The following is a 14,817-nucleotide window of genomic DNA, read 5'->3' as shown; positions in this document are numbered from 1 at the left end:
AAAGAGTGGAAAAGAGCAACAAGGGGAGGCTGAACAAGCCCTTCTTTCTTGGTTTACCCGCCACTCTTCAAAAACACAGATTAGGGATCGACACACCCAAGTGGTCTTGGGTTATGTGCGACCACAAAAAGCAAAAAACAAAAATCTTGTGGTTCTTTGTGCTTCTTTCCTTGAGTGATGATACCGAACACTGCCAAAGAGCTATGATACCAATGTAAAGTGTAGCGGAAGTGAATGATGGTGTATGGCTTAGGATGAGTGCTCAGTGAGTGCTCAAGGTTCCTTTTACTTAGCGGAAGGGCGAGCCTTCCATACCTAGAGAGAGAATGTGCAATGACCAAAACAAAGAGTGGAAAACAGTGAGTGCAAAGTGCATGAGAGTGCTAGAGAGAGAGAGAGAGAGAGAGACAACATCAAATGGGGTCCCAAACCCCCCTCCAAGGGCCCCCCTCTCTATTGCTAGAGACGTATTTGCTTTAGATTGCACTTAGGTTTGGTACAATGCTTCTAGATGTTGTGGTACTTGACGACGACGATGTCAACAACAATGCTGACAATGACTGTGACGATGACGACGATGGTGTCGTCGTCGAGGTCGGGACCTGCAATGCTACTGGCTGAAAACTGAAAATGCTATGTGTTTTGCTGGTGGAGATCTGTAGCTGCGGCGGTTCTACAAGGGCTGATCTGCAACCACCAATACATGCAAGGGCTGAACTCCAAAAACACTGGCTGTTTTTGGGCTGAAAACTGAGCGCTGGCAGATCTGCAACAATTGGGTGCACTGCGGCAAGGATCTACGACCTAACGGGTGAGGTTCGATGAGGCTAAGGGCTGATCTAAAACGCTGATCTTGCAGGCTGAAAACGCTGCTCGTGCTGATGCAAAAACGTTAGGCCTTCTTCTGATAAAACGTTGAAGAACCTGAGGTACCGCGGATGTTGAACCTCCTTGTGCCTTCTGCCTCTTCTACTGGCGCTAGGCCTACTTATATAGCCCCCAGATGCCAGTGTAGCAGTGCCATATTCAACCCACAATTTTGGAAATGAATAATAAGTCACTTATAATAAAATGATTTTATAAGAGGTGGTTCACATGCTATTGCAAAACTAGGTCATGCGGTGAAAAGGTACTCATGCTTGATACCGGGTTGTGCAATCAAAGGGTATGTAGCTACTTTAAGTGCCTCGACATGCACAGCCTGCGTACAGGCTCACAAGGGTGCTAGAACACTTCCTAGGCTATCTAAACCCTAGTAGTAGGAATAGCTTGTCCACATGCACATAGGGTTAGATGTGCTCTTGACATTGATGCTATGTAGAATGGCTTTGAAACAAAAACTAAGCCATTTGGAAACCTTTGTCAAAGAGGTGTTTTAAAAATGGATCTGAGCAAGATCCAAACTTTTCTAGATTGACTTGTAAGAAGAACAAACTTGGGTTTGAAATGCCTTCGCCAAAGCATAGGTTTCTTGATGTAAATTGTCTTATATTTACATAAAAAAGACTTCTCCTTCCCAGTTAAAACCTTTAGAGAAAAAAGTATACAAAGTTCTCATTCGAAACAATTCCCGAGGCCGCACTGATTTATAGATCTCTTCAAAGCTTCTAAACTTACCCTCTATGCTCAATTGGAAAACAAGGAAAGACTCAATGACAAGAACAGAGGATCATTGTGAAGGGAAATGACAGATCTACCATCATAAAGGTGGATGTTTATAAATGCTACCCTCATTTGAAGGAAAAAAAAAGGTTCACCAAAACGAATATCACTATAGACATTAGAAAGAGGATAAAGGTCTTCCATTTGGTAAGACAATAGACGTATTCTTTTGTTTAGGACCTTAATAAGCACCAACTCTTACCATTGTAATGTTAAGTGATAAAATGCTAGCCTTCTGGAGAAGTAATTTCTAAAATAAATGAGAAGTTCATGTGTAATATAATAAAGCCTCCTATGGCTAAGATAACAAAGCTAAAGAAGAGGGAAAAAACACAATGATTAAAAATTTCCAATGCTGGTAGAAATGGCAATGAAGCACTATTACATGATTCCGAACAAGATCGTAGAGATTAGAGAGACCGCTCGCTTTTCATATTAATGCCAGCTCAAAAAGTAAGAAAGGCACATAATATCTAAAAACCTTTATTGCCCCTGTTTAGCTTTACAAGATGAATCAAAGAATACTACCTCGCAAACCAAGAGCAAATGTGCACAAGTCCTCCGGTGAGAGAAAACCCATAAGTCGATTGGCCACATGATCAACAAGAAGTCCACCGCCATCTCCTAAGACTAGTTTCAGCTGAAGACCTAGCTCCTCAAATGAAGGCTCCATGAAATCATCATGTGCCTGCAAGACCAACAAGTATCATGACAATCCTTGTTTGTAAGATGTTTTCGGTTCTCAAATGCCCAAGTTAAATACAAAAATCACAAACAAACCAAAAACTAAATATGAAGCCTCCTATTGCATGTTGTAACAGAGAAATCTATACATATTACAAAGTGCTCGGTGCATGATGTGGGTACACTCTTATGTAGTATGCTCAAAGTCTCACACAGTGAGTGCAACAAACACCTCAACTAAATTAGAACTAAAATAAATTGAATAGAGATAAAAAGAAACAACAATGAAAGCAATAGTCAATTGACACACTAGACACACAATGATGCATGACCCATCCTGAGCACTCTATGTCACGAGACTGTGACAAACACTAACCTTATTTGTTGGGACAAAGCCTACCCTTCCCACCGCCACTCAAGACCAGATCAACGAGTGGATGGATCGGGACATACGAGTCTTCACCTTTCTTATGATGAACCTCTCGGACCGCATCACGAAGGAAGTTTCCAAAGAGGAGCATGCACACCCATTGTGGAGACGGATTCTTGACCAATTTTAGGAAACCTTGTTTGCCAGACAGATCACACTTGAACGGGAGTTGTACAACATCCAGTTCAAGGATTTTAACTCACTCAATGGGTTGACCCGTCGCATGTAAGAGCTTTGGGACGACCTTGTCTCTGTCGGAGGCGACATCACCTCGGCATGCATGGCTGGCCTCTTACTATTCAAGCTTCCCACACGCTTTGATCCCTACTTTCAAAGTTTGCTCACATCTTGACGTACCTCTTTTCCCACGGACGAGATTCTCCCTTCCCTCAAACAGATAGAGGGGCACTCTGCATTCCGAGACGGGAGGTGTTGTTGATGCAAAAGGAGCTTTGATAGCTCAAGGAGGCAACAAGAAAGGTAAAGGTAAGAAGAAGAAGAAGAAGAAGAAGAAGAAGAAGAACAAGGACATCGAATGTTACCACTGCCACAAGAAAGAGCACAAAGAATCAGAATGCAGAAAGAAGAAGAGCGAAGAGGCCAACAAGGAGAAACAAACAGCCTCGACTGCAGTTGTAGCCTCTCACGAGACGACGGGGACCGCTCTTATCGCGACGACGGACCACACTCTTGCTACATCGTAGTCAGGGACTTGGATTGTTGACAGTGGAGCCACCACTCACATGACTCCCCAACAGTCTTGGTTTAGCTCTCTCAGGGAGACTCATGGGCAGACCGTTACTATGGGTGACAACCATGAGATTCCAGTGTCTGGCACAAGCAAGATTACCCTCTTCCGTTCTACCTCAGACCCAAAGTTCAATTCAATGGAGGCGCTTTACGTTCCGGTCATGGCCTTCAACCTCCTCTCTGTGTCGAGCTTGGACTCTCAGGGAGCTGACATACACTTTGGGAGTGGCACAGTGACCATTTCTAATTCTACGGCAAGCACTGTTCTTACACGCGGTGAGCGCAATGGTTCCCTATACCACCTCACTGCTCTTCTGTCTCGGACCACGGAGTCTTCTCCTCTATGGCATGCACAATTTGGACATCTATGTTATCAGCAACTTCAACAGGCTGCTAGGACCTCTATGGTGGAGGGGGCGATACACTCCTCATCAAGCGTATGCAAGGCTTGCCAAATGGGCAAGCAACACAGGGTTGCCTTTCTGAAGCAGGCATCCAATAGAGCTTCAGCACCACTCGCACTGTAAGGTGCAGCGGAATGAATGTTTGAACTTTGCTCAAGATGAGTGCTCTGAATTGTGCTCAAGGTTCCTTTTGTTCTTATGGAAGGTAGAGCCTTCCGTTTTTAATGAGAGAGTGCAATGATCACAAACAAGTGGATGGACACTGTGCGTGAAAGTGTATGAGACTGAGAGATAGAGATAGAAGAGAATACGACACCAGAGACGACGTAAAACCCTCCTTCGAAGGCCCCACTCTCTATGGCGAGAGCAGTCTACTATTGATTGCTCAAATCTCTACAATGCTTGGACTTGCCGACGATGAGGACAACAACGAGACGGGCTGAAATCTGAAAATGCTAAGGGCTGAAATCTGCAAATCTTTATCTGCTGAATTCTGACTCTATGTCTTTGACAATGTCGATGGCGACGATGCGACGACGACGCGTTGAAAACGCAGATGCTGAAATCTGCGTTTTCCGGGCTGAAACTGTAAACCTTGCGGAAACTGACCGTGCGTCGAGGAACTACTGCGGGAAGGTGAGATCTGCGAGGTTCAGGACTTGGTTTGCAGTGTCTAAGGGCTGAAAACTGAAAACGCTGAGGTTTCTTGATGTTCCGTCGCGGTGAATCTGCAAAACGCTGGGGCTGATCTGCAAATCAAAAACGCTAGGGCTGAAAATGGCTTTGCTGTCGTCGCCGGATGGCCTGCAACTGCAAAACGCTAGGTCTCTTGTTGAGTCTTCTGTCGCCAGGGATCTGCAAAAGCAAAAACGCTAGGTGGTTGCTGTGGAGCAAAAACGCTAGGGGCTTGGGGTTCTGCTGAGAAGTTGCCTGTTGAGTGAGTGTTCCTGCTGCCTCTTCTGCCAATTAGTGCTAGCGCTAGGTTTGCTTATATACAAACTTACTCAATTTGCCCTACCTACTTTCCAACAAAAGTCAATTAAAAATAATAAGTTAAAAATGTCAAAAATAGGTAAAATAGGCTAAATGCACTGGAAAATTCCCTTGAAGGATTCTGATGGATTCTGATGGGAATGCTTATGATCATGCTGTGTGCAACCAGAGGATATGCATCTACACTAAGTGTCTAGGCATGCACGGTCTACGAATAGACTCACAAAAGTGACTGATCACTTCTAATCTAGACTGACTGGACTGACTGAACCCTGATCATGCTGTAGCTTGTCCACGGACACATAGGGTTGGATGTGTCACATGACGCGCACTTGTTCACAATAATCTATGTGGCCCGATGAGCACTCCTTCACTTTCTAGCTCACAGTTTTTGCTTGTGCTTGTGGATGATTTCAGCAGGTACACTTGGGTTTCGTTCTTGAAGCTCAAGTCGGAGGCTTTCAATTTCATTCGAAATTGGAAGATGATGGTTTGAAAAGGAGAAGGACTTGCATGTCAAATGTATTCGCTCAGACACAGGGGTGAGTTCACCTCGAAGGACTTTGTAAAGTGGTGCAAGTCAGCGTCAGCAGACTACTCCCCACACTCCTTCCCAGAACGGAGTTGTTGAGCGGAAGAACCGAACTATCATGGAGATGGCTCGTGCGATGCTTGCACATACTTCTTTACCTCAGATTTACTGGGCGGAGGCGTGTAACACGGCAGTTTACATCCAAAACCGTTCTCCTGTCCATGCTTTGCAAGACATGACTCGCCATCAGGCTTACTACGGGCGCAAGCCCTCGATCCCACACTTTCGAGTTTTTGGGTCTCCGGCCTTTGTCCATGTGCCAAAGGCGAAGCGCAGAAGCTACACTTTAAGGCGAAGAAGCTCATCTTCCTGGGCTATTCACAAGAGTCTGATGGATACCGGCTTTATGATCCTGACGCCAAGACCACCACAGTTAGCTGTGATGTGATTTTCATGGAGCTTTTCAGCACACCTGTAGAGGGGGCAGCATCCAAGCCTATACCTTCCCTACCTCCTCCTCGTCCACCTCCCACACTTGATCCTACCCCTATCCCTGTCCATGTACCCTCTACACCACAACCAGTTACTTCACCCGATCATGCCATGCCAGATTCCGAATTTGATGTGGATGATGGTTCTCCTCCGGTGGAGGCGGTCCCACCTCGCAAGGAGAAGTTAGTACCTGGTTGTCTCTACTTTACGGCTTCTTCCTCTGAAGTCACGAAGTTACCAGACTCGCCAAACCCTGAACAGCCTCGACGTTCTGCACGCCTCAAGGAGAGGCAAGTTTATGACGGCGCAAAGTTCGTGAACTTTGCAAGATTCAGGCTTCACCAGTTGAGCCTTCCTCGGTGGAGGAAGCACTCCAGCATGATTGTTGGAAGCGTGCCATGCAAACAGAGCAGGACACTATCGAGCAGAATAAAACTTGGACTTTGGTTCCCAGGCCCAACAAGCGGAAGGTGGTTTCTACGAAATGGATTTTCAAGACAAAGTACAAGGCCAATGGTTCCCTCGACAAACACAAGGCGAGACTTGTTGCTTGGGGTTTCACACAATGACCAGGCGTGGACTTTGACGAGACCTTTGCTCCCATCGCTCGCATGACTACCATACACACAGTGTTTGCTCTAGCAGCCAACATTGGTTGGCCTATCTTCCATATGGATGTCAAAAGTGCTTTTCTGAACGGAGATTTGGATAAAGAAGTTTATGTGGAGCAACCTCCTGGGTTTCATATACCAGGCAAGGAGGATTGGGTCTATCAGATGTGGAAAGCATTGTGTGGATTGAAGCAGGCTAGACGACAGTGGTACCTCACACTTGTCCAGTTTCTCGTGAAATTGGGTTACGATGTACCTCATCAGATTCCGACTGTTATGTTGTCTCTGATGACTCTTTGGTTGTGATAGTGATTGTCTATGTGGACGATCTCATTTTCACAGGCTCATGGACCAGCAAGTCGATCATGAAAGCTATGGAGACACGTTTCAAGATGATTGATCTTGGGCTTCTTCACTATTTTCTTGGATTAGAGATCTTTCAGACACCAGACGGCATTTTCTTTTCTCAGCGGAAGTATGCGAAGGCTATCCTGGACAGATTCCAAACGACACGCTGCAGACCGATTGGCACTCCTCCTGAGCCCGGAGAGAACATATCGCTTCACGATCCTTCCCCACGGATTGACTTGGAGCAGTACAGGAATGTTGTTGGCTTCCTCATATGGTTGACTTATTCCCGACCAGACATCTGTTACATAGTTTCTGTCCTCAGTTCCTTCAACACCCGACCTGGTCAACGACATTGGCAGTGTACTCAGCGTACTTTGCGGTACATCAGCGGCACTTTGACCATGGTGTGTTCTATGGTCGCTCCAAGGGTTGCACCTTACTTGGTTGGTGCAATTTAGATTGGACAAAAAACCCAGATACTCAGTGCTCTACTACAGGAGTAGTTTTCACACACGGCTCGCGACCCATTTCATGGAGCAATAAGTGGCAACCCACCGTTGCGCTATCTTCCATAGAGGCGGAATACAGAGCAGCTTGCTATGTTGCTTGTGAGGCCATATGGCTACGGAAATTACTGGGAGAGTTGTGTTTTCCCCAAACTTCTACGACTCGTCTTTTGTGCGACAATTAGAGTTGCATTGCTATTGCCAAGAACCCTATCTTTCACGCTCGGACAAAGCACATTGAGGTGCAGTACCACTATCTTCAGGAGCGGGTTTTGGCTGGAGATCTTCATTTGGAGTATGTCCCTACAGCAGACAATGCAGCAGACATCTTCATGAAGGCTGTACCTCAGCGGACTCTGGCTTCTCACCTTCGACTCATCTATGTTGTCTCAGCACCCGATGCTGAGAGGGACCATTGCTTTGCCATTTTGTACGGCTTGTGAAACGGCCGATGGTCGAGAATTTCACCCGCAGCACTGAAGGCTAGGCAGCCACGAGTTGGTTGGGCCAATCGGCACTGAAATCCGAGCAGTAAAGGGTGGCTAGGCTCAATTAAAGTCATTTAGGCCCCTCACTGAGACTTTATAAGTTGGTGGGTACTAGGAATTTGACTCATAAGGGCAAAGTGGACACTTGGCACTCTGTGAGCCATCTGTAAGGACAACTCACCAATTGGGGCGCCCAAAATTGATTTGGACCTGATTTGACTTCATAAGTGAACCACTGTGTGTGAGTAGTTAGTGCATGTGATCACAGCTTTAATGGAAAGCTTGCCTTCTCCTTTGTCTTATGTAGCACAATGATTCCGCTCTCATGCACACCTCTCCCCTTATGGATACAGAATCATAATGCCCAACTCAAGGGCTATTCATCTGTATGTACAGTTCTGTGGGTTTACGCGATTTTCAAGGCAAGAGCCTCTTGCACAGGTACTAGACTAGCTAATTGTTGATCCCAATCAGATACAGGTTGATCTGGAGAGATTTCTCGCAACAAATCTCGTCCAAATCAAAGGGCAAGTAGCCCTACATGCACGGGAACTCGAGTGCTTGCTACAAAGTGACCGGCACGCAAAAAGGAGCCCAAAACAGAGAATTACAGCTTGATGTAATTTTTGAAGGTTTAGGGTTTTGACCCTTTTTGACACCTAAAGGTCCCAAGAGCTTCAAGGAAGCTAGGGGACTGTCAAACAAGTGTCTGGAGCGTTTTAAAGGCTGAAAACAGAGAATTGAGCGTGCTGCCAAGTTTGCAAAAGTGCTCTAATTCGCGTAAAAAGTCACCTAGTACATGTCTATGAAGCCTTCTAATGTCTTTATGCTGCCAAAATTGGGCTAGAGTAGCAAATTTTCAGCCCAATCAGAGTGGGACAGCTCATAGAAGTTCACACATTTTCTCCAAGTTTAATTGGAATAAAGAAATACCGAAAGGGGCGCCAACCTTTGGGGCCAACAGGGTGTCACTATCTCCTTGGGGGCATTCTAGCTACCCATTTGTGATTTTTTTTGAAGTGTTGAATACCAGTCACAGGTTAATTCGTGAAGTTACCTTGTGTCATAAAGTACACGTAAAGTTTATCGAGAGAAAGCCAAAGTTATCGCCCTTTAGTGAAGCTACAAGCCAGTTTCACTTTGGAGTAGAGCAAGTACAAGAGACCGGTTGGCAACACGCTTGGCTCCAAACCAACGACTGTGACTCAGATACAAAGGGGTTTTCAGCTCTAGATAGTGCAAGGCAAGTGTGCTAAGTAAGGATTGACTAACTACACGACTGCATAAACTAGACTCAAAACTAGACCGAACTCGACGAGTTTTCACGCAAGAAAACTCTCCATTTTCGCAATCCTTCGGGATGGGACTGTGCATACTTGTGGGGGATTAGCAATTAGCTAATCCAGTTCCTATACAAAAGGCTCTTGCCTTGGCAAACCTGCATAAAACCCCAGAACTGTACATGGTCATCTGAGGGGCATTACCATATGTGCAAAGGGGAGAGAGATGCATGAGAGCAAATCATCGCGCTACATAGAGCAAGGGAGAAGGCAAGCTTTACATTAAAGCTGTGATCACCTACACCCACTACTCACGCACACACATACACAAAAACACTGTGGTCTCACAATGAAGCAAATCAGCCCCTTCTCTCGATTTGGGTGTCCCCTCTTCATGCAGATCTAGCAAGATCATCTGGAGCCGCCAAATGTCCCTTATGCCTCTTTTAAGTTGATTTCCTAATACCCACCAACTTATAAGTGTCGCGAGGGGCCTAACCGACTTTGAACTGAGCCTACACACCCTGTTATTGCTCGGATTCAGTGCCGACTAGCCCGACCATCTCGTGGCGATCTGCCCTTGCCAACTACGGGTTCTAGGGTTCCAACATGATGAGATCAAAGATTTGTCATAGTGGATGCCCATTTGCACCACAAAAGTTTGAATTGACATCACCAAACTCACCATAAGGTCAAATTTTTGTTCAATCGGGCATGGATTTGTCCTTTGCTTTCCAACTCAACCCCCACGCTACAGCAGTGCATGGTTGCACAGCCTCGTGACATACCCCCCTCTTGAAATCGCAAACATCCTCATTGCATGCCAAATATACATGACATAGATTATTTAGTTTGATTAGCACCCTTTTATCATCACATGTATCCGCTGGAAAGGTCATGAAACATAGATACAAACGACTTAATGAGACCTTCATACTTTTGTCATTTCATCTACGATAGAAGTAAGGATAAATACCTTTAACATTTGTAGAGCGGTGTCCACTTCTATTGCACTGAATCCGTATGTACATTTGATGTGCTAACTCCATCATTACCCCTCCTTTGAGCACGTTGAGTTGGGGCATCGTAGGCTGTAACCCAAAGGTCTCAAGGTAAAGCTGCAATACATTCGGTGACTCTAGGAGTTCACACTCTTGCATCCATAGGTAGATAGTTCTAAAGTTTCACCAAATACCGTCATGCAACTTTTCCCATAACTTTTCTTTCCTTATGTGCCAAAACCTTTTGGTTGATCCTCATCTGGCATATCTTTTGGCACATCTCCCATGAAGGGTCTTAGAAGACCCACGTGAAACGCATTATGAATCTTCCAAGTATCAGGCAATTTCAGCCTATACGCAACATCGTTGATCTTATCAAGTACTTGAAAAGGCCCATAGTAACCCATACTGAACTTCGGGAACAACCTTTCCTTGCCCTTCATCTTCTTTAACCTTGCCTTTTCAAACCGTAAAAGTATCCAATCACCAGGTGAAAACAGCAATTTACGACAATGACGATCAGTAACCCTTTTCTGCTTTGTCTGAGTCTTCTCCAAGGCAAGCTTGATCTTCTTATACATTTCATTTTGTTCTCTACATATCGAGCTGCCTCAAAAAAATTGTCCTTTGTGTGCAAAATGGGAGGAACCTTTTTGCCACCCTCAACAATCTCAAAAGGCGCCTTGCCTATTGTGACGAATGCACCGTATTGTTGTATGCATACTCAAGCATGGGTAGATATTGTCTCCACTTGTCCTTATTATCTGACACATAACATTTCAACAAATCCAAGGCTGTAGAATTAGCCTCTTCTGACTGCCCATCAGTTTGAGGATGAAAACTGGAATGTGGTGGCCATGTTTTCAAACAAGCCTCTCCAAAACAGGCTCGTCATACGAGGATTACGATCACTGACAATAGATTGTGGCATACCATGGTACTTGAAAACATTGTAGATAAACAACCGAGCCATCTGGTCAGATTTTATCTTCTTCCTGACAGGAATAAAATGGGCCTGCTTGCTGAACTTGTAAATCATGGTCCATATACCATCATTCCTTGTCGGCGTTCTTGGAAGATCAAAGATAAAATCTATAGCAATGCTTTCCCATGGGTTATCTGGAATAGGCAGTGACTGTAATAACGCACCTTTTGCCTGTCAAACTTGACCTTTTGGCAAATCACACATGCTCGCACGAAGGCATCCACATCTCTCCTCAAAGTAGGCCAATAAAAGAATGTCTCGACCACTTCCACTGTCGCATCTATGCCACGATGCCCTGCATACGGTGGGACATGGCTTTCTACCATAACCTTACGTCGCAATGGCCTAGTGACACATAGTTTGTCATGCATCATCATAAAACCGTTCTTGAGGAGGTGGTGCTCATGGGATTGCCCATCTTGCAATTGTTCAAAGATTCTTGCAAAATCTTCATCAATAGCATACTGTTCCTTCATGTCATCCAGCTCATGATGATAAGAAATTGACACAGCTTAGATTTGTGGATTTCTGGATAACGCATCAGCCACAACATTCTTCTTGCCTTCCACATGCAAGATTTGAAAGTGGAACATAGAAAGAATGTTTGCCCATCGCATATGCTTTTCAGATAACTTTGGCTGTGTCAAGAAGTATCGCAAGGTCTGATGATCTGTCTGGACAACAAAATCAGCATCTAACAGGTAGTGTTTCCAACTAGAAAGCGCATGAATCACGGCCAGTAGCTCTTTCTCATAGATTTCCATAGTCTTTTCTGGACCTTGCAAGATTATGCTCTCATAAGCTACTACTTGACCATCTTGCATTAACACTGCCCCAATACTGCTGCCACACGCATCACACTGGACCACAAATGACTTCCTAAGGTCTGGTAAGACAATTACTGGATCTGAAGTCATCTTTTCCTTTAACAGATTAAAAGCTAAAATCTCTTTTTGTGTTCACTTGAAAGTGACCTCTTTTTTTTGCAAAGCATGAAGGGGTGAATGTCACAAACTGCTGACGTGTCAAAGAAATGAAGAATGGAGCCAACTTGCAGATCCTAGCCGAGGAGCCTAAACCCTAAGAAGAAGAAGAAGTCCCATGAACTTATGGGAACCCCGTCCGATGGAGCCCCAAGTGACATAAAGAATTAAAATAAAGCACGACCTACACACAAAGGCTTGCGCATGAGCTGATGACGTGGTAGCTATACGGACACTGCGGATTTCTCGATGGCTGATGACGTGGCAAACTGTACGGATCTCCGCGTTTTGTGCTGATTGCTAACGTGGCAGTTGTACGGATTTTCGTTATTTACGCTGGTAGTTTTTTGGCATTGCTTTTGGACCAGAAGCTTTCGAGTTTGAAGGCTTTTCATGCAAACTGCTTTTCATAGGCCAAGGGACTTTAAATATCTGCTAAGGGCTCATTCTCTAGCATGCTTCCTGGAGAAGGTGCACAGTTTGGAGTATCGGCTTGTACTGAGTTGATGCAATATAAAGAAATACCGAAAAAGGCGCCAAGGTTTGGGGCCAATACTCTCTCACGTGGAATTCCGCCACTCCGGGTCGCGTGTCGTCTCTCTCTCAGTTCAATTGTTATTGAAGTGCTAAAATTTGTTCAGTCTGTTCTTTTCTATTGGCATGTGGTGCCCGGTTTATGACAGTGAAGCAATCTCAGTAAAGTCCCTTCTCTCAATTTGGACGTCCCCCTCTTCATGCAAATCTGACAAGATCATCTGGAGCCACCAAGTGTCCCTTATGTCTCTTTTGAATTAATTTCCTAGTACCCACCAACTAGTCAGAATGTGACAATTCGTCGTACTCTAAACATATTAAAGTGGCTCTCAAGTACAATTCAAAACGATAAAGGAATGAATCTGGGCATTGAGTGGTCCTATGAGCAATGATAGTGTTCAATCCAGTCCACCTCCTTCAAAGTATGCGTGTGTTCCTTGGGAACCTCTCATCGAGAACGTTTTTGTCCAAGTATAAAGGTTCCAAGAAAGAAACCAATGCAAAGAGCTACTACTATGATGGCATAATAAAGAAAGTCCTGGAAAAGGCCACCAAGGTTCTAACTCTAGATTGAGGCTAGAACCAACCAATGCATTGGGTGTAAGAAGAAGGAGACATGATTACGACTTCTTAAAGAACGCTTCAAAGGAAAATAAGTGTACCATCTTATGAGATGGGTAGGTGTCAAGTGGTCAAATACTCACAAATCACGAGATTTGTACAATGTGCTTGCAAAGCACGACTTCTTAATCAAAGAGAAGCACCAGCTCCAGCATAGTAAGAAAGTGCTCTTTCATTCAATCAAACATCATATAAAAATTTGAATTACAAAACAATCCTTTAAACCCATGAAATAAGCACCTATATCTAGTTGTACTTGTTTAAGTTCTTGACATGCATCATATGTATCAGATTGTTATGCTTTGGATGTTTTTACTTTATGTGATGAAGTGGAACCTTTACAGAAGATTCCGTTTAGTCCTCGCTCTCATGTACTAGAGACAATAATGTAAGCTCACAGGACCTTTATGACACTTTGTTGTCTCTTTTTTGTGGTGGAAGTTCAAATGTGGTTTCTGAAAATGTTACAGGTCAGCCTATTTCTGATGCAAATGTACATGATGTACTTGATGAGGAACAAGTTGATAATGAGCAGGCTAGAGGGTACATACTTTGCGTGATAGTAAATTGGATGCACCTTTGTTTAGTCAAACTCGTTTAAGTTCTCGCCATGCATCTTATGCATCAGATTGTTATTCTTTGGCTGTGTCTAATTTGGCCTAATTGTGTGTGAACTACAATTGCAACTCAGACTTAAGTGGGTTGTGATGGCAGACTCTCTCTCTCTCTCTCTCTCTCTCTCTCTCTCTACCTTAAGCATCTGCAGGACGAAGAGAGAGAACTTGTGGCGAGTAGGCACAGGCACGTGAGGGAATGGAGGAGACGACGAGGAGGGGAGGGCATACGCCTGAAGCAGAATGCACATGGACAATTTGTGTGGCGTCAGCGTAAAACCTGTCGTACCCATAGTAAGCAGCAAAAGCCTGCTGAACGCCAACTCCTTCGCGCGCTCTCTGTTCCTCTCGCTCTGTTTAAGTTGGTTCACACACAGGGTTGGGTTTAGACTTCTCGACCAAGCACTTCAGCACTTTCTCCGTGGCTTCGTTTCCGGACCCACCGTAGCCTAGAACGGTCTCATACCCATAATCTTTCTAGCACCGAATTCAAAATTTCAACTAGAGCGCTTCGTTAGCCTGCATGACTGCAAGGGCACTATTATAATTACTATTTTGTTCTCATCGAAGCATTGAGCAAGAGTATGCATCAATAAACAAGAACATAGAAGTGAAAGGGCAGAGAGAGAGAGAGAGCACGTGCGTGCGCTTAATTATTATTTGTTTTCCAAAAATCTTGTTACCCTAAGTGAGTAGAAGTCACTCATACATACAAGATTGTATTTACTATTTTGTTCTCATGGAAGCATTGAATGAAAGTATACATCCGTAAAGAAGAACGTAGAAATGAAAGCTGAGAGAGAGAGAGCGAGTGAGCGCTTATTATTTGTTTTGCACAAATCTTGTTACCTTAAGTGAGAATAAGTCACTGAAATGATTTGATGTAGAGAGTATGC

At 44.5% G+C, this 14,817-nt stretch overlaps 1 protein-coding gene across 4 annotated transcripts in view; it reads right to left on the bottom strand.

The window, feature by feature from the left end:
- LOC147455305 (anaphase-promoting complex subunit) overlaps nucleotides 1–14,338 on the bottom strand; it is a 183,406-nt gene extending 169,068 nt beyond the window's left edge. For 2 of the 4 annotated variants that reach the window (XM_086514112.1, XM_086514113.1), the window contains exons 1-2: nucleotides 14,059–14,336; nucleotides 2,191–2,350 (exon numbers count right to left, since the gene is read on the bottom strand). In XM_086514112.1, the coding sequence (XP_086370238.1) occupies nucleotides 2,191–2,350; nucleotides 14,059–14,214 (316 nt within the window). In that variant the 5' untranslated portion in view covers nucleotides 14,215–14,336. Of the gene's footprint in view, nucleotides 1–2,190; nucleotides 2,351–14,058 lie in introns of all 4 variants that reach the window. The other 2 variants (XM_086514114.1, XM_086514115.1) reach the window with 2 other exon arrangements.
- Between the last annotated feature and the right edge of the window lie 479 nt (nucleotides 14,339–14,817).

This window comes from Adiantum capillus-veneris, chromosome 6, assembly GCF_014529385.1.
Source record: "Adiantum capillus-veneris isolate H3 chromosome 6, ASM1452938v2, whole genome shotgun sequence".
NCBI lineage: Eukaryota > Viridiplantae > Streptophyta > Polypodiopsida > Polypodiales > Pteridaceae > Adiantum > Adiantum capillus-veneris.
Note: the sequence above shows the minus strand (reverse complement) of the source record. Positions and strands in the feature narration are given on the sequence as shown.